The 19,827-nt window shown below is 40.8% G+C and overlaps 1 protein-coding gene across 1 annotated transcript in view; it reads left to right on the forward strand.

The window, feature by feature from the left end:
• LOC105481470 (zinc finger protein 280C) overlaps nucleotides 1-8,987 on the forward strand; it is a 67,315-nt gene extending 58,328 nt beyond the window's left edge. The window contains exons 16-19 of the mRNA XM_071088985.1: nucleotides 1,578-1,640; nucleotides 5,911-6,029; nucleotides 6,173-6,209; nucleotides 6,330-8,987. Coding sequence (XP_070945086.1) covers nucleotides 1,578-1,640; nucleotides 5,911-6,029; nucleotides 6,173-6,209; nucleotides 6,330-6,345 — 235 coding nt within the window. The 3' untranslated portion in view covers nucleotides 6,346-8,987. The remainder of the gene's footprint in view (nucleotides 1-1,577; nucleotides 1,641-5,910; nucleotides 6,030-6,172; nucleotides 6,210-6,329) is intronic.
• Nucleotides 8,988-19,827: the final 10,840 nt, after the last annotated feature.

Below are 19,827 nucleotides of genomic sequence, written 5' to 3' on the forward strand. Positions count from 1 at the left end.
CAGCACAGCCAGTCATAGGAATCATTCCTTTCTTTGAGTTCTGTAACATTGGCTCTTCTGCCTCACATGTGTCTCTATTATCTATTTGAGAGAGAAGCTCGCTCTTTGTATTCACCATAGTGCCTATTCTGAGGATATTTTCTTGAAATTAACAGCTAGCCAGAATCTTTATTTTCCCATGCACATATAGTATGCTGGTGATGGTTACCTTGTGTCTGAGGGTAACTGTTGACCTGCTGTGTGGGGTCTGTCAGTGCAAGACAGGGCTAGTGCTTCTCAAACTAGCTTGCATAAGAATCAGCTGGAAAACTTGGGAAAACAGATTTCTGGGCCCCACTGCCAGAGATTGGTTCACTATGTTTGCAGTAAGGCCTTAAACTTTGTGTTTCTAACAAGCTTCTAGGTATGCTGATGATGCTAGTCCATGGACCACACTTTGAGTAATACTGTGCTAGGCTAATCCTGGCTAATCTTGCCTGGTTTTCTAACACAGGAAAGCTTTCCTTATCAATTTAAAGGGAGGCATAAAAGCTATTACCATTGGCTCTGAAGTTTGATTAGTGGTTTTCTGATCTGTGTATAGGAGAAGCATTGTTTTAATTCTTGAGCTCTGCTTCCCTTAATTTGCTCTCTTTGAAAGTTCTCCTGGTAATTGCAAAGGATTCTTTAAATGTTTCATGTTTATTGAATTAAGCAATGGCATTTATCTCAAGTAGTGTTTACTTCCAGGATCATTCAGATTATCCCCCTCCCCAAACATACTAAGATTAAAATGTAATGAATAATTATTATTCTCCAGCCTGGGTGACAGAGCAAGACTCTGAAACAAAAAATAATTATTTTAACAATTTCTATCATAGCAAAATACATTATCAAATATCTTTTAAATTGTTCTTACTCTTAATAGTTAAAAAATTTTTAATTTGACACTGCATTTTTAACTCAAGCATTTTTTTTTTTTTTTTACTAATGGTGAGATACTGATCATCTAAGAAAATTCTCAGGGAAATATGTAATTAGAAAATATACAGGTAAAGTGGAATGTAAGTTAAAATTCTTGAATTAAACAGAGATGACTATCTTCATCCATTCAGGCTGCTATAACAAAATACCATAGACTGGGTAGCTTATAAACAACAGAAATTTATTTCTCACAGTTCTGGAGGCTGGAAAGTCCACGATCAAGGTGCCGGCAGATTCGGTGTCTGGGTGAGGGCCCATTCCTCATAGTCAGCACCTTCTCACTGCGTCCTCACATGGTGGAAGGGGCACACTGGCTCTCTAGGATCTCTTTTATAAGTGCACTAATCTCATAAGGGCTATGCCCTTATGACCTAATCACCTCCCAAAGGCCCCACCTCTTATTACCATCACTTTGGGGGTTAAGATTTTAACATGAATTTTGGGGTGACACAGAAATTCAGATTATAGCAATAACCAACAGCATTTTATTATTTAGATCGTGATCTTTTATTCAAAACTAAGAAATTAGGCATTGGCTTGAAATGTGGTCATAAAATTAATATGGCGTTGTATAATAAAATTAATAAAATCTTGTTTGTCTCGTGTTTCTCAAGCTCTCATAGCAACCATCCAGGTAAACGGTTTTGTATTTTCAAGAAGCATTCAGGAACTCTCAGGTAATCATTGATCTTTTTTTTTGTTTTTCTTTCCATTGAAATATTGCAGTAACTTTTTAAAAATGATGTTGGAGTGCCTACTTTGGAAATGATAGAGTTCTGTTTATTATATCCTTAGACCAAAGTTGGAGAGATAGCCTATCATTTCTGACTAAACTCTCTGTAGTGTCAAGCATTAAGATGAAACCTTCTTACATATGCATTTGTAAAATAACAAAAATAAGGTTCTCCAACCATATCTGAATAGAAGGAAGTTTTTGAAAATACCATAATACTTGAAATCAATATATAGCCTTCATAATTCTTAATGTTTTTAGAATTAAAGTATATAACTTGTTTACAGAAAAAAGTACTGATAAATATTTCTAAAGGCATTGATAATTACCATTGGTTACACCACACACACTTAGCTCAGAATCCACTAAAACATCTATTTTTTTACATTATTTTGATATCTTTTTGACTCCATCTTCCTTTGTTAATTATTTTGCTCATGTTGACAGATGTTTGCCAGGCACATAGTACCTGGCACATAGTAGGCACTTGGTAAATATTTGTTGAATAAGTTAATGTATATGTTGAAAATGAATTACGTGGATAATGTTGGACCAAGAGCTCATAGAGGAAATTTTTATTGTATTTTTAAAACATACTCGTGTTAGGCCGGGTACGGTGGCTCACACCTGTAAACCTAGCACTTTGGGAGGCCGAGGCGGGTGGATCACCTGAGGTCAGGAGTTCAAGACCAGCCTGGCCAACATGGCGAAACCCTGTCTCTACTAAAAATACCAAAATTAGCCAGGCATGGTGGCTATAATCCCAGCTACTTGGGAGACTGAGGCAGGAGAATCACTTGAACCCGGAGGGCAGAGGTTGCAGTGAGCCGAGATCGTGCCACTTCGCTCCAGCCTGTGCAAAAGAGCAAACAAAACTCCCATCTAAAAAAAAAAAATTTATGCTATTTTTAAAACATTGAATTCGAGGAATTAGAAAAGAGTAAAATATATTAGGTGTTACCTTTACTGAAAAATGCTTTGTAAGAATGAAAAGAGATTTAATTCTAAAAATGAGATTTCACTTTGATTTTTACCACGTGATGGTCAAGCTCAATTGTATGCTTAGTTTTTAAATGAACTGTATGATTTGAAAGATCTGAGGTGCTTTTTTTTTCAACTCGAGTGGATCTCACATCTAAATAGAAAATTGGTCAAATTCTGTGTATGGGCCAGGTGCAGTGGCTCCCACCTGTAATCCCAGCACTTTGGGAGGCCAAGGCGGGTGGATCACTTGAGCACAGGAGTTCAGGATCAGCCTGGCCAACATGGCGAAACTCCATCTCTACTAAAAATACAAAAATTCGCCTGGCATGGTGGTGCATGCCTGTCATCCCAGCTACTCGGGAGGCTGAGGCACGAGAATTGCTTGAACCTGGAAGGCAGAGGTTGCAGTGAGCCAAGATTGCACCACTATACCCCAGCATGGGTGACAGAGTGAGACTCAGTCTCAGAAAATTTTTTTTAAAATCTGTGTATGGACATAGCATTTTATATTTCTATAAACAATTTTTTCATAATTACTATTTTGTTAAAATGAAATATTCATTCTTTAGCTATTTATTGTGCACCTATCATGTATAACACAATGTAGCAAGTCCTATACAGATGACCATGATGAAGAAGAAGGCTTGTACCAACCGTCAAGGAATGTACAATTTATTAAAGGGATAAAAGGTGTGAACATAAATAACTACAGTAATACAAAGAGGTTCCTAGTAAGTGCAATAAGAGATACTGATTTCAAAGGGGAGAGAGGTTTCTACTTAAAAGAAGAGGCACAGGGGCATTCTAGTTGGAAGAAATAACATTAATAAAAGTTCAGAAAGGAAAAAACAAACTACACATTCTTCTGAATCACAATGGAGTAATTTTGGAGTAACTAGGAGTAAAATTTGGATGAAGCACGAAGTTCATATAGCATAGTATTATACTAAGATCAAAGTTGGCCGGGCGCAGTGACTCAAGCCTGTAATCCCAGCACTTTGGGAGGCTGAGGTGGGTGGATCACCTGAGGTCAGGAGTTCAAGACCAACCTAGCCAACATGGCAAAACCCTATCTCTACTAAAAATAGAAAAAAATTAGCCAGGCGTGGTGGTGTGCACCTGTAATCGCAGCTACTCGGAGGCTGAGGCAAGAGAATCGCTTGAACCCAGGAGGTGGAAGTTGCAGTGAGCCGAGATCGCGCCCCTGCACTCCAGCCTGGGCGACAGAGTGGGGCTCCATTCCAAAAATAAAAAAAGATCAGTCTGGGGAGATAGTTTTGAACTTAGATCCAGATTGTTGAATCCTTGAAAACAAGGCCTAGGGAGTTTGGGCTTAATTCTCATTTGGAAGACATTGGGGGGGAAGCCATTGATGTTTTGAATAGAATCAAGGGTGCTGAAGGAAGATCACTTTGGAGGAGTATACAAGATGAGTTGTAGCTGCATGAGACACATAGACTGGTTAAGGCTATTGTAGTGGTTAAGACTTACTTAATAAAGCCCTGGGCTAAGGTGGTGATCACATCATGTTTAAGAGCATGGGCTTCAGAATCAGAGGGCTCCATTTCCAACCTGATCCTGGCCTCAGTAGATTACTGAAACTAATTCTGTCCTCTGTAAAAGGGTAATAATTATAGCACCTGTCTCTTTGGGTTGCCATGAGATTTAGATCAGACAATATGTCTAAAACCCTCAGACTGGCATAGAGTAAGTACTCAATAAATTGTTAATATCATAAAATGTTTGAAATATTGAATGTTTTATGTAAGAAGAGAGTCAGAGATAACTAGAAATTTGAGCCCCAGTATTAGGGAAATGGCATCATAAGAGAGACTTTTCCGCCTAAATTTCATGGGGAAAGCACATGATTCCAGTTTTATGAAGATAGTTTTTGATGTGCAGGAGTTCTGGCTAGGTGTAAATCCACAACAGGTTGTTAAAACTAGAGAAGTCAATGCAAGGTATGCCACTGGTTTCCTATACAGGTGAAATATTTAAGTTTAAAGTATCTGATGAACTTCAAAAGTATATGTATGCTTTGTTAATAAACTGATGATGATAATTACATGATTTTAAAACCTTCACATTTCTTTTCTAATTTTATCCTCATTTGACTAAGATATTAGATTGCAGAATCCACAGACTGTACCTTTTTTGGTTACTGTTGTATCCACAATACCTAGTAGTACAGTGTGGGTGAAGAAGGTTCTCAGCAAATGTATATTTATATATTTCAGTGAATGAATATTACATCCTTGCTTTGCAAGTAATAACTTGCACACATTACTTAAGTTGTTAAGGGAGACTGGGCTTTCAGTCAGTCTCTTGATGCCTAGCTTTCAGCTAGGCACAAGTTGAGAGGTGACAATTTATAAAGCACTAAATGGGCCGGGCGCGGTGGCTCAAGCCTGTAATCCCAGCACTTTGGGAGGCCGAGGCGGGTGGATCACGAGGTCAGGAGATCGAGACTATCCTGGCTAACATGGTGAAACCCCGTCTCTACTAAAAATACAAAAAACTAGCCGGGCGTGGTGGCGGGCGCCTATAGTCTCAGCTACTTGGGAGGCTGAGGCGGGAGAATGGCGTGAACCCGGGAGGCGGAGCTTGCAGTGAGCCGAGATCACGCCACTGCACTCCAGCCTGGGAGACACAGCGAGACTCCGTCTCAAAAAAAAAATAAAAAAATAAAGCACTAAATGTTAGCATAATTTGAATATGGCCATGCCATTTTCTTTTCCTTTTTTTTTTTTTTTTTTTTTTTTTGAGACGGAGTCTGACTGTCACCCAGGCTGGAGTGCAGTGGCACAATCTTGGCTCACTGTAACCTCTGCCTCTTGGGTTCAAGCAATTCTCCTGTCTCAGCCTCCAGAGTAGCTGGGGCTACAGACGCACGCCATGATGCCTAGCTAATTTTTGTATTTTTAGTAGAGACGAGGTTTCACCATACTGGTCAGGCTGGTCTCGAACTCCTGACCTCAGGTGATCCATGCACCTTGGCCTCCCAAAGCGCTGGGATTATAGGCATGAGCCACCGTGCCCGGCCAGCAATGCCATTTTCTGGAGAACCATTTTAGATATATCAAGTTTATATAACAAAGTTGGAAAATGACGGTTGTGGAGACTAAAATGCAAATCAAGTTAGTACATGGAAAAATAATTATTGAGCTCATAATATAATTATGGATTTTCATAAATGATAATATTTTTTACTGTCTTCTTTTTTTTCATAGGGGCATTACTCTAGTGTGCCTTAAATGTGATTTCCTAGCTGATTCTTCTGGCTTAGATCGCATGGCTAAACACTTAAGTCAACGTAAAACTCATACTTGCCAAGTTATAATAGAGAATGGTATGTATATATAATTGTGTTTCTTTGATTTTCTGATACTTATTTCAGTATTTTTTATCAGACACCATATGGACCCATGTATTACATTGATAGTCTCACTCTTCATATACACTATTGTAAATGTAAAACTTTTTTGATTTCAGTTTCCGAAAGTACCTCAACTTCTGAACCCATTTCTGGGTAAGTTTAATTTTCCTTCGGTGCGGTTTGCTTTGATGGACTTTAGCACTGTTGTATTTTTTAATGTATCATTAATATAAATGAAAAATATTAAAGTTGTTTTTGTTTTTGTTTTTAAAGCTGCTCATTGAAATAGATTCCTGCTCCATGGAGTTCGTGCAACCTGGTGCAAGACAAGTTGGAAGTTCCTAAGTTCAAAGTTCTGAAGTGTTTTCTCACACAAAAGGCAGTTAAACAGCCAAGTTCATGACACTAGCTCTCATTCAGCTCTTTTCAGCTTTCAAATGCCACTAGATTCTCACTCCACCTTATCTTTGTGTCAGGTTAACATACCTTAACACATTTTTTTCTCCAATTGGCTCTCTCCAAAAATACCTTTTGTTTTTCTCTGCTATACTTGACTTGCCTTCATAATACTACATTCCAGATAATATGACTATTCATCTTTTTCTGTCTGTTTTGTCTGCTTTCTTAATTTCTTATAAGTCTTACATGTTTAGGTCAGATAGCCATTTTTTCTTCATTCCTTGTTCATTACTGTTCTGTTTTTCATATTTTTCAAATGAAGAAGCAACGCATAAGTTTCAAAAAATATCCAGGGTACTCCTGGACAGTGTCCCCTTTTGATGGACACGACTGATGCCTGTTCTTTCTTTCCAAGAAATGTGAATTATTTGACTGTGAGACCTCCTCTAGTTTGTGGCCTTAAGAGATCAGATCTTGGGGAGAGTCCCTTCCTACCTGACTGACCTCCCATAAGGTTGATGCTGATTTGGCCAGAGATGACCTCAAGGCCCACCAAATAGAGCACAACTTCCCACTGGGGGCTTTGGCTTTTGATCTTAAGCTTATGGGTCGATTCTAACCAAGAAAAGTCCATGAGATCACTGCTTCAACATCCAGGTTGACGTTTAACCATTTTGGCTGCTGCTCTTTAATCTTACTCTAGCAGGCATGCAGTCCAAGGAATATAAAAATTCTTGTTGTGTGGGAACCAAGGTTACTTTCCTGTTCTTGGAAAAAGAAAATTTCTACAATTACAGTTCCCAAAGTCACAGTTCATGTTATTTAAAGTTTTATCCAGTATTCTAGGAATTTTCAGCAATACTAATATTCACATTTTTAAACATTTTTTACATTTTGTTTTATTTTGGTAGCTTGGTTTTATATTGTTTTTAGATCAGTGCTTCAACATCCAGGTTGACGTTTAACCATTTTGGCTGCTGCTCTTTAATCTTCCTCTAGCAGACATGCAGTCCAAGGAATATCAAAATTCTGGTTGTATTGGGAACCAAGGTTACTTTCTTGTTTTTGGAAAAACAAAATTTCTACAGTTACGGTTCACAAAGTCAGTTATTCATGTTTTCATTTAAAGTTTTATCCAGTGTTATAGGAATTTTCAGCAATACTGATATTCTTTTTTTTTTTTTTCTTTTTTTTTTTTTTTAGACGGAGTCTTGCTCTGTGTCCCAGGCTGGAGTGTGCAGTGGCGCGATTTTGGCTCACTGCAAGCTCTGCCTCCTGGGTTCACGCCATTCTGCCTCAGCCTCCCAAGTACCTGGGATGACAGGCACCCGCCACCACGCCCGGCTAATTTTTAATTTTTTGTATTTTTAGTAGAGACGGGGTTTCACCGTGTTCACCAGGATGGTCCCGTTCTCCTGACCTTGTGATCTGCCCGCCTCGGCCTCCCAAAGTGCTGGGATTATAGGCATGAGCCACCGCACCCGGCCAATATTCACATTTTTAAACATTTTTTTTTATTTTACTTTGGTAGCTTGGTTTTATATTGTTCTTAATCAAATTTATTTTACTCTATTTTGTTTTTCTGTCACTTCTTTGTCCCAGATTCATGAAATTTGCTGATGTCCATTTTATGTCTACTTTTGAATTATTTGTTTGTTTTGTTTTTATTTCAAACTCCCAAGACATTTCTTAGAATTGTCTACAGATTTCGTGTAGCTACTTATTGGTAGCTTCTTAATTTCATACTTGTCCAGACCATTAGACATTATTACATGCTCTATCTTGGGCCTATCATTAACATTAGCTTAGGGATTCTGATTTCAAAGACATAAAGAATTGGCAAAGCTCTTCTTACAGACCTTAAAACAAGTTTTAAAGGTACATTTCTGTTCATCTAATACATAATATCTTCTTAGCCATTAATGTAATTCCTCTGGATAAAGATAATATATTCAAAAAATATTGGGAACAAAAAATGCACTTGTTTCTTGCTCATATATATATAGATGTATATTTTTTTTAATTTGTTGTTTGTTTATTTTGGTTACATTGAATATAGATTTGCTGAACAGTTTTGATGTTATTTTTTTAATAAAATTTGTATTGTTAAAGTGCCTTGGAAATTTCTAATAAATAACTTCATATAAAAGCTGTCATACAACTATAGGAGCATTGCTTTGCTCCTAGTTCCGTGGAGCCTGATTGCTTGACCCGCAGACGGAAAGCTTTATCTACCGAGCACATCTTGCACTTTTTCCTCCAGCACAGTTAAAAGCAAACTATTTATACTTTACTAATGTCTTCAGCAGCTAGCAAAAGCCCCCTTTGTGATCTTAATAATCGTGAAGGTGGGTAGGCTCTGAAGTCGTTTGACTCAATGTGGGTGTTTTTTAACTCCAAAATTAGAACTGGACTGGATACAGTGGCTCATGCCAGTAGTCCCCAATACTTTGAGAGGCTGAGGTGGGAGCCAGGAGTTTAAGACCAGCCAGGGCAACATACCAACACTCTTGTCTCTACCACAAAAAAAATATATTAGCTGGGTGTGGTGGCATATACCTATAGTCCTAGCTACTCAGGAGGCTGAGGCAGGAGGATCGCTTGAGCCCAGGGGTTCAAGGCTGCAGTGAACTATGATCATGCCACTGCATTCCAGCCTAAGCCAGAGAGCAAGACCCTGTCTTTAAAAAAAAAAAAAAAAAAATCAAAACTGCTTTGATGATATACTTTGAAACATTGAAAGCCAGTGTCAGTGGCCACTGCCATGTAGTATACTTGTAATTCATAGGAGTTGAATCGATTAATTTTAATTTTCCGAACAGATTTCTGCTGTAAGTGATTTTCCCAAATCTCCAAAAGGGGCTTATGTCATAGTCGTGGACTTGGTGATACTCTGTTCTTTCTTTCCATACCTGTCTCTAGAATGTTTTGTCAAACACCATTTTCCTACCCATTATTTTTTATTGTGGTAAAATACATGTAGTATAAAATTTGCCATTTAAAACCATTTTCCATTCAGCATTAATGACACCTAACTTTAAGTTTTAAACTTTTTCCCAGAAATGGCAACTTACTTGCATTTTTAGCATTGGTCCTCTTTTAATTTACAGATAATTTCTGTCTCTGACAGTTCAAAAATACAAAAAACCACATTCTTGCTATAGCAGTATTTTAGGTAGAGGTACAGCTTTGTTCTTCCATAGGATTTTATTATACTATGTATCAGGTTATTTTTCTTAAAATTTAATGCTCTGGAAGTTATGTGTCCCATAGCATCACTTTTTTTTTTTTTTTTTTACTTTGTTTAAAGAAAACGATTTATGCAGTCAGTGCTAAGCTTACTTGTTATAAGCAGTTGAGTTTTAATAGGTGTTAATGAGTTTTAGCTTGACAATCTGATCCCTCTTTACCTTGAGGCTGTTAGAGTTATTTCACCTGATTCAGAAATAGCCATCTCATGCATGTGTCCTTTTTTGTTTTCAACTGAATAAAAGGTATGATTGGATCAGTTTCAGTCCATCACTATTATTATTAAAAAAAAAAAAAAAAAAAAAAAACTAAATGACAAAGACTTAGATTCTTGCCCTTCTTTTTGTCACATTTTGGCAAAACACCTCTTTCAGTTTTTTGTTTTTTGTTTTTTTTTTTTGAGACAGAGTCTCGCTCTGTGGCCCAGGCTGGAGTTCAATGGCATGATCTCAGCTCACTGCAAGCTCTGCCTCCCGGGTAGCTGGGACTACAGGCACTTGCCACCACGCCCAGCTAATTTTTTTGTTTTTAGTAGAGACGGGATTTCACCATGTTAGCCAGGGTGGTCTCGATCTCCTGACCTTGTGATCCGCCCGCCTCAGCCTCCCAAAGTGCTGGGATTACAGGCGTGAGCCACTGTGCCAGCCCCTCGGTCTCATTTATTCAGTAAATATTTATTACCTACTATGTGCCTGGCACTGTTCTAGTTGTTGGAAATACAAACTGAAATCTCTGGCTTCTTGGGACTTAGATTTCAGTTGTGGGAGACAGACAATAGAAAATAAAAACTTATAGTATGTTAATGGTGATGAAGACTATGGAGAAAAATAGGGAAGGGAGATAGCAATGTATAGGTTAGTGGTTGGGAGGTTGCCATTTTAAATTTGATGGTTTAAAGGCCAAGTTGGGCCTTCTTGAGAAGATGGCATTTGAGTAAATGGCCAAGAAGGCCAAGTTGGGCCTTCTTGAGAAGATGGCATTTGAGTAAAGACCTGAAGGAGGTAAGGAAGTGAGCCACCTGGGTATCTGTCAGAGGAGCTTTCTAGAGAGGGGAAACAAGTGCAAAAGCCCTGAAGCAGAAATTGGAACCCTCATGTATTGCTGGTGGCAATGTAAAATGGTCCAGCCACTATGAAGAACAGTTTGACAGTTCCTCAAAAAGGTTAAGTGTAGAATTACCATGTGACCCAGCAATTTCACTCCTATATACTCAGTCGAAAGCAGAGACTCAGATACTTGGACATGCATGTTCATAGCAGCACTATTCACAATAGCCGAAAGATAGAAATTGCCTAAATGTCACCCACAGATAAAGGGATAAAATACGGTGTGTTGCCAGGCACGGTGGCTCATGCCTGTAATCCCAGCACTTTGGGAGGCCGAGGGAGGCGGATCACCTGAGGTCAGGAGTTTGAGACCAGCCTGGGCAACATGGCAAAACCCCGTCACTACTAAAATTACAAAAATTAGCTGGGTGTGGTGGTGGGCGCCTGAAGTGCTGGGAAGGCTGGGAAGTACTGAAGTACTGGGAAGGCTGAGACACAAGAATCACTTGAACCCAGGAGGCAGAGGTTGCAGTGAGCTGAGAGCACACCACTGCACTCTAGCCTGGGTGACAAAGCAAGACTGTCTCAAAAAAAGTATGGTGTGTCCATACAATGGAATATTTTTCAGCCACAAAAAAACGAAGTACTGATACTTGCTACAATGTGTATGGACCTCTTAAACAAGTGAAAGAAATCAGTCACAAAAGGTCATATGTTGTATGGTTCCATTTATATGAAATATTCACACAGGCACGGAAAACCAAATACCACATGTTCTCAGAGCTAAAAATGAGAACTCATGAACACGAAGGGAACAAGAACAGACACTGTCGAGGGTGTTCATGAACCACTTCTAAGGTGGAATATGTAACTGGAGGCTAGCAATAATCATTTTCATGCCAGGCGCCGCAGCTCATGCCTGTAATTCCAGCATTTTGGGAGGCCGCGGCGGGTGGATCATGAGACCAGGAGTTTGAGACCAGCCTGGCCAACATGGCAAAAACCTGTCTCTACTAAAAAATACAAAAATTAGCTGGGTGTGGTGGTGCACGCTTGTAATCCCAGCTACTCAGGAGGCTGAGGCAGGAGAATCACTTGAACCTGGAAGGTGGAGGTTGCAGTGAGCCAAGGTTGCACCACTGCATCCAGCCTGGGTGACAGAGTGAGACTCCATCAAAAAAAAGAAAAAAAAAAAAAAAACTTGTCACAAAGCTAAAGTAATCAAAACAGTGTGGTCCTTTCATAGGATAGAAACATAGAGAAGTGGAATAGAATGAGAGTCCAGAAGTAAACCCACACACTGCACTCAAGGATGACAGAGCAAGACTGTCAAAAAGTCATTTTCATATTTTTAGAAATTATATCAGGAAAAATAGTATGGTCATTGTGTTTGTGAAACCTAAGGAATACGTAACTGCGACAGTCACTTTACACGATTTCAAACTTGAGAACTTTCAGACTTAATCGTATCTAGCTTCTCTCTATAACTCATGCTTGGCTTATTAATCTACCTACTTTTCTTGGAACTATTAGTATTTTCAGCCTATTATTATCCATTAACAAGTTTCTTACTCTGTAAAGTCTTCCTGCTTAAACAGCTTCAAGAGAGTTTCTTTTTTTTTTTTTTTTTTTTTTTTTTTTTTGAGACGGAGTCTCGCTCTGCCGCCCAGGCTGGAGTGCAGTGGCCGGATCTCAGCTCACTGCAAGCTCCGCCTCCCGGGTTTACGCCATTCTCCTGCCTCAGCCTCCCAAGTAGCTGGGACTACAGGCGCCCGCCACCTCGCCCGGCTAGTTTTTTTGTATTTTTTAGTAGAGACGGGGTTTCACCCTGTTAGCCAGCATGGTCTCGATCTCCTGACCTCGTGATCCGCCCGTCTCGGCCTCCCAAAGTGCTGGGATTACAGGCTTGAGCCACCGCGCCCGGCCGAGAGTTTCTTAATATTAGGATTACAAGGTCCGAGATTCAATACCTGACTCTGCAGTAAACCCTCTCTGCACCCTTAAAGGTGCAGTGCAGTGGAGTGGTTAGAGCCCAGGCTCTGCAGCAGACTGCCTAGGTGGGAGTTCCTGCCCTACCAATGATTAGATTTGTGTGACTTTAGGCTCTGTGTCTCATTTTCCTCATTTGTAAATTGCATGTAATAGCAGCTACTCAGAGTTGAGGGAATTAATTGAGTGAATACAGTATATGTATATCCCACTTAGAACAGTGATTGGCACACAGGAATGCAATCCAACATTGTTACGATTATTGCTACCTTGTGACTACCTTTCCTGATTTTATTTATCTTAATTTTATTCAGATAGAAGTAGCTCCAATCTTCACCCAGTTTTTCATTCCAACCTCCTCACACCACCTTCACAGTGACTGTTAACTCTTTTCCTAACCCAGTGGCTTTCTTGAGGGTCACAGTTGAAGCACATAGTACTAAAGATAGGCATACCATTATATTTCTTGGTTTCTCAAGCTCACCAGACTAATATTTTTAAGGAATGTCAGTGCTCCTGGGTTCACTTTAGTCGTGATTGTCATTTATAAATATTAGATTAGTGCCAAAGTAATCACTGTTTTTGCCATTACGTTCAATGGCTCAAAAACCGCAATTACTTTTGCACCAATCTAATAGTATTAAGATATTTCCCCTAAATTATACTACCTATACTTGGCCACACCATGGTTCACCTCATGCTGATACTCATACACTTCTCTGATTTTGAAACCCTTCTGCAGTCTGATTCTTGTCAGTTTGGTATTTGACCACCTGAAAAAGCTTAATATCAACAGACTTGGAGAGGCCGCTGTGCATGTCTCCTACTGTTTCCAATCCTCCACACTGAAAAATATCTATCCATACCACTATGATATACGGTGGCTGGGGGGCTGCCGAAGAGAGTGCAGCCTCAAAATAACACAGTCCTAGGTTTCAATCCTGGTTTTGTATCTAAACAGCTGTGTAGCCTTGAGTAAATTACCTGAACTTGTTCAGTCTCAGCTTCCTTATCAGTGAGAGGCATGTAATGATGATATTCTTGCAAAGTTGTTGTAAGGAATATATATACACAAACGCTCCTCAACTTACAGTGGGGTTACATTATGACATACCCATCCTAAATTGAAAATATCATCAATTGAAAATGCATTTAACACACCTAACTTACCTGACATCGTAGCTTAGCCTAGCCTACCTCAAATGTGCTCAGAACACTTACATTAGCCTACAGTTGGGCAAACTCAACTGGCAACACAGTATGCTGTGTTTTTGGTGGTTTACCCTTTGTGATCTCGTGGCTGCCTGAAAGCTATGGCTCTCTGCCACTGCCCAGCATCACGAGATGATATCCTACTGCATATTGCTAGCCCAGAAAAAAAGTTGAAGTATGGTTTCCACTGAAGGCATGTGTATCCCTTTCACAGCATCATAGAGTCAAAAAATCGTAAGTTGGCTGGACGTGGTGGCTCATGCCTGTAATCCCAGCACTTTGGGAGGCAGAGGCAGGCAAATCACCTGAGCCCAGGAGTTCAAGACCAGCCTATCAGGGGAACCAGCCCAGGATATTTCAACGTAGGTTCTTTTCTATTTTCCCTAAGTGTCGGCCGATCTGAGAAATAAAGGGAAAGAGTACAAAAGAGAGAAATTTTAAAGCTGGGTATCCGGGGGAGGCATCACATGTTGACAGGATCCATCCATGAAATCTTCACAATTTATGTTCTTCTATCACAGCTTCAGCAGGTCCCTCAGTTTCGGGGTCCCTGACTTCCCACAACACCAGCCTGACCAACATGGCGAAACCCCGTCTGTACTAAAACTACAAAAATTAGCCGGGTGTGGTGGCGCACACCTGTAGTCCCAGCTACTCTGGAGGCTGAGGTGGGAGGATCACCTGAGCCCAGGAGGCAGAGGTTGCAGTGAGCCAAGATAGTGTGCCCCTGCACTCCAGCCTGGGCAAGGGAGCAAGACTCTGTCTCAACAACAACAACAACAACAAAAATCATAAGTCAAACCATTGTAACTTGAGGACCATCTGTATATTATATATGTATAACGTTTGGCTCTGGCATGACAGAGTAGACAATGAATAAACAATGCTGATGTTACTGCTACTCCTGCTGTTGCTTCAGCTGTTGGTGCTGTTATTTCTGTTGCTGCTGTTACTGTCACTACTGCTTCTTCTGCTGAGACCCTGGAAACGACACATCAGTGGAATCTTCTCTGACAGTTTTAGTGGCAATCCATCAACATTGTGGTTATTCGTAACTTTGGCTTATAATTCCCAGGTCTTGAAGTACATTCCTTCAAACTGTCGGATGGATGACATCTTATCACAGTGCTTCAATTACATGTGGCGTAATTCTCTCATGTCAGAAATGAGTGTAGCTCTGGCTTTTTCTGTCTAAGGACTATGAAACGACGCTGCCTTGTTGAAAACTAGTACAGAATCCTGTCTGCTCTGGAGGGAAGCATTCCTTTTGTGCTAAAGAACCCCTTCTTTAAAAGAAACTTCTTTACTCATTATTACCAGGAATTCATTTCCAGAAAGAAATGAATCTTGAATCAATGAAATCTTGGCTACTTACTCAATACAATTAATTATATGAAAACATGTAATTGTTTTCTTTTTTTTGAGACAGAGTCTCGCTCCGTCACCCAGGCTGGAGTGCAATGGCACAATCTCAGCTCACTGCAACCTCTGCCTCCCAGGTTCAAGCGATTCTCCTGCCTCAGCCTCCTGAGTAACTGGCATTACAGGCGCCCGCCACCATGCCCAGCTAATTTTTGTATTTTTAGTAGAGACAGGGTTTCACCATGTTGATCAGGCTGGTCTCAAACTCCTGACCTCAGGTGATCCACCCACCTCGGCTTCCCAAAGTGCTGGGATTACAGGCGTGAGCCACTGTTCCCGGCCGAAAACATGTAATTTTAAATAGCGGTAGTAAAGTGTTCTTTCCTTTTGTAGGACTTTCAAAATGATTGAGAAATACCTTGCTTTCTCAGAGAGTAGGGATATTTTCACTCAGTCTTGAAATTGTCCTTTTCTGTTTTCCCCTTATCTCCATTTTTCCCCTCGTCTATCTTCTCCAGTATGTCCACCTAAATAGATTATCATAACATAGAATCAAAGGAAAGTGTTAAGTCGTACAAGTTTCTTTTTTCTTGATAAAATAACAGAATGGGCTATTTCTATCTAGCAAACCTTCAGCGCCTCAGAACATAAGATTCCTTGACAAATTAGTAGATACCCCAAGCTTGGAAAACTCAACTACTTAACCAGTTGTCTTATTGATTGAGTCAAATCCTTAAAGGCCACAATTTGAAGTAATTTCAAAAAGTTGATTTAATTCTCTTAGTAACTTCCAAGTGACTTTGTGGTCAAGTTACTTCAGTTTTGAATAATTTAAAAGGGGGACATATTCAGCACAGCTTCATTTTTAAAACTGAATGATTGGGAACTACATGAATGATCTTCCATTTTCATTCTTTCCAAGTGTCCTTTATGTCAGGGGAATTGGATAAGGAATAATACACAAATGTTTATGCACAAAATACATTTTTTTTTTTTTTTTTTTTTTTTGAGACGGAGTCCCGCTGTGTCGCCCAGGGTGGAGTGCAGTGGCCGGATCTCAGCTCACTGCAAGCTCCGCCTCCCGGGTTTTTACGCCATTCTCCTGCCTCAGCCTCCCGAGTAGCTGGGACTACAGGCGCCCGCCACCTCGCCCGGCTAGTTTTTTGTATTATTTAGTAGAGACAGGGTTTCACCGTGTTAGCCAGGATGGTCTCGAACTCCTGACCTCGTGATCCGCCCGTCTCGGCCTCCCAAAGTGCTGGGATTACAGGCTTGAGCCACCGTGCCAGGCCACACAAAATACATTTTATATTTTGTCTAAATTCAAGGAAATCCCATAAAGGTGATTTTCGATTCCATTATGCAAATGTGGAAACTGAGGAACATCATTTTGAAAATAAATGGTTATCAGGAAGTACTGGCTTGTTCATACTATAGAGCACCATTTTTCCTGCTCTGGTTTTAATCTCTCTTCCCTTTCTTTAATGAAAGGTCTGTACTATTCAAAGCTGACTTCTGATCTGTTGACAAGTAAACAGTCCTTATCTGGAGACCTAAAACTTCATTCTCTTCATAGCTGTCTTAACATGCAATGGCCATAGAAACCAGTGCACAATCACACTATTTTTGTTGTTCAGAGGAATGGAGAACTGAAAAGGACCTTAGAGGTCATTTCTTCCCATCCTTCAAATGGTGCAGGAAGCTCCTCTAAAATACCTCTTTTTAAAAAGTTAACGGTTGTTCAAGCTGGCCCACCCGTTCCTAGACTTTCCATCCCCCTGCAGTGCCCTCCCCTCCTGGGAGGATGATTTGTTCCTCAGGAGCCTGCTCAGCCCTTACCCCCAGGTTCTGGGCCTAAGCCTGACCTAAGAATGAATTCAGCTAAGAATGAAGGGAATGAAGTTGTCGATCTCCAGATAAGGATTGTTTACTTGTCGACAGATCAAAAGTCAGCTTTGAATAGTACAGACCTTCCATTAAAGAAAATGCTCTGATTTGATTAAAACCAGGGCAAGCAAAATGGAGCTCTATAATGTGAGCAAGTCAGTACTTCCTGATAACCATTTATTTTCTGAATGACAAGTGACCTCAGTTTCCACCTCTGCAAAATGGAATTGAAAATCATTTTTACAGGATTTTCTTGAATTTTGATAAAATAATATCTGGCATCTAACATCAACTCCCATCTAATCTACTAGTTAATCCTAAATGAAGCAGAGATGGGACCATTAACCTCAGGCCCAGGAGCACATCCTCTTCTCAGAGTTGAGAGAAATAGAGAAAGATAAGGGAAATTAACATTGTGGTGCAGACCATGCAGTTCTAGTCTGCTCTAACACTTGGCAGTCATGTGGCCTTCGGCAGGAAGCTTTGATCATTCTGTACCTCAGAGATAATTGTGATATGAAGATTAAGCATGATGGTCCACATTAAGCATATAACATTGTACTTAGTAGTACACAGCACTAAATAAGTGTTAGCTGCTATTAATAATTGTCATTATTTCGACTGGAAGCATCGAGACTGAAAACTAGGTGTGGTCCAATACCATCCTTCTCATTTGGTGATCTCCCTAAATAAACAGGAAGAACAATACCTGGGGTACCTCTCCTTTTTCTGAAGCTCCAAGGTTTCTACCTGAAATTGGTGAGTAGGGGTAAGGTCAGCCAGTTTTGTTTTGTTTTGTTTTGTTTTGTTTTGTTTTGTTTTGTTTGATTTGTTGTTTTGAAACGGAGTCTCACTCTGTCACCCAGGCTGGAGTGCGATGGCACTATCTTGGCTCATTGCAACTTCTGCCTCCCGGGTTCAAGCAATTCTCCTGCCTCAGCCTCCCAAGTAGCTGGGATTACAGGCATGGGCCACGAGGCCTGGCTAATTTTTTGTATTTTTAGTAGAGACAGGGTTTTGCCATGTTGGCCAGGCTGGTCTCAAACTCCCGCTCTCAGGTGATCCACCCGCCTTGGCCTCCCAAAGTGCTGGATTACAGGCGTGAGCCACCGTGCCTGGCCCAGGTTTTTTATTTATGCTTGTACCTGAAACTTTCTCCAGCACTTTAAGATTAAATTCAGAGGGTCACAGTACCTACTTTATCGATGGGGAAGGGATTAAGTATCACCTATAGATTCAAATCAGGTTACGAGGTCCATTTCTCATTCTAGTTCAACTACATCATGGCTTAGGGGCGTCTCTCTATGCCCTCTGGTGGTTTTGTTTGTTTGCTTGTTTGTTTTTCTGAGACGGAGTCTTGCTCTGTTGCCCAGGCTGGAGTGCAGTGGCACGATCTCAGCTCACTGCAACTCCTGCCTCCTGGGTTCAAGCAATTCTCCTGACTCAGCCTCCTGAGTAGCTGGGATTACAGGTGTGCACCACCACGCCCAGCTAATTTTTGTATTTTTAGTAGAGATGGGGTTTCACCATGTTGGCCAGGCTGGTCTCGAACTCCTGACCTTGTGATATGCTCACCTCAGCCTCCCAAAGTGCTGAGATTACAGGCTTGAGCCATCGCGCCTAGCCAGTGGTCTCTCTTAAAGACTACCAGGATTGGCCAGGCGCGGTGGCTCACGCCTGTAATCCCAGGACTTTGGGAGACCGAGGTGGGCGGATCACAAGGTCAGGAGATCAAGACCATTCTGGCTAACACAGTGAAACTCCGTCTCTACTAAAAATACAAAAAATTAGCTAGGCGTGGTGGCGGGCGCCTGTAGTCCCAGCTACTCTGGGAGGCTGAGGCAGGAGAACGGCGTGAACCCCGGAGGTGGAGCTTGCAGTGAGCCAAGATTGCTCCACTGCACTCCAGCATGGGCCACAGAGCTAGATTCCGTAAAAAAAAAAAAAAAAAAAAAAAAAAAAGACTACCAGGGCTGCTTACCTATTTAGCTTCAAAATCTGTCTCCCTGGGCAGGTGAGGTGTTTCTCAATGTCTCCTCTCTGTCCCTCCCTGCTGCCAGGCTAGTAGGTTTCACAGACTCCCCTTAGGAGAGTTAAGCCCTAGTGATTTGGCAGAGGTAGCTTCAGGGCACTCCCAGCCCATTCCCTTTTATGAGTAACCCCTCTAGTTCCAGGTGTCTAAATGCACAGATTGGGACCAGGATTAGCTCCTTCTGTTTGAGCGTCCATCCCAGGAAATGGTCAGTACTGGTCAGAAAAATACTAGAAACTTTCCTGCCTCCTGCCTTCACTAATCTTACCAGCAGGAGGCGCGCGGCAGACATGCAATCTATTTTTTCTCAATCTCATCTTGAGCCTTATGTCCAGATTGGTTGGTACTCAGATTATTCTCGGGATTAGTCTTCGGTTGTCTCTTATAGTTAAGAGGTTCTTGCTTCCTGGTTTCAAGGGAACAACCCAGGGACATTGGGTATAACTGGAACTGTTTCACTTACCCTAAGTTTAAGGCCTGAAAAGATCCACTTTACCAGGTTGAGTTCCCCCGTTACCCAGATCGCCCTGGGGTTCATAAAGCTGGCTTTGAAGCTCTGACTCAGGAAAAGTCATTTTTGAGTTTAGGGCTCACT

Source organism: Macaca nemestrina, chromosome X (assembly GCF_043159975.1).
Source record: "Macaca nemestrina isolate mMacNem1 chromosome X, mMacNem.hap1, whole genome shotgun sequence".
Taxonomy (NCBI): Eukaryota; Metazoa; Chordata; class Mammalia; order Primates; family Cercopithecidae; genus Macaca; species Macaca nemestrina.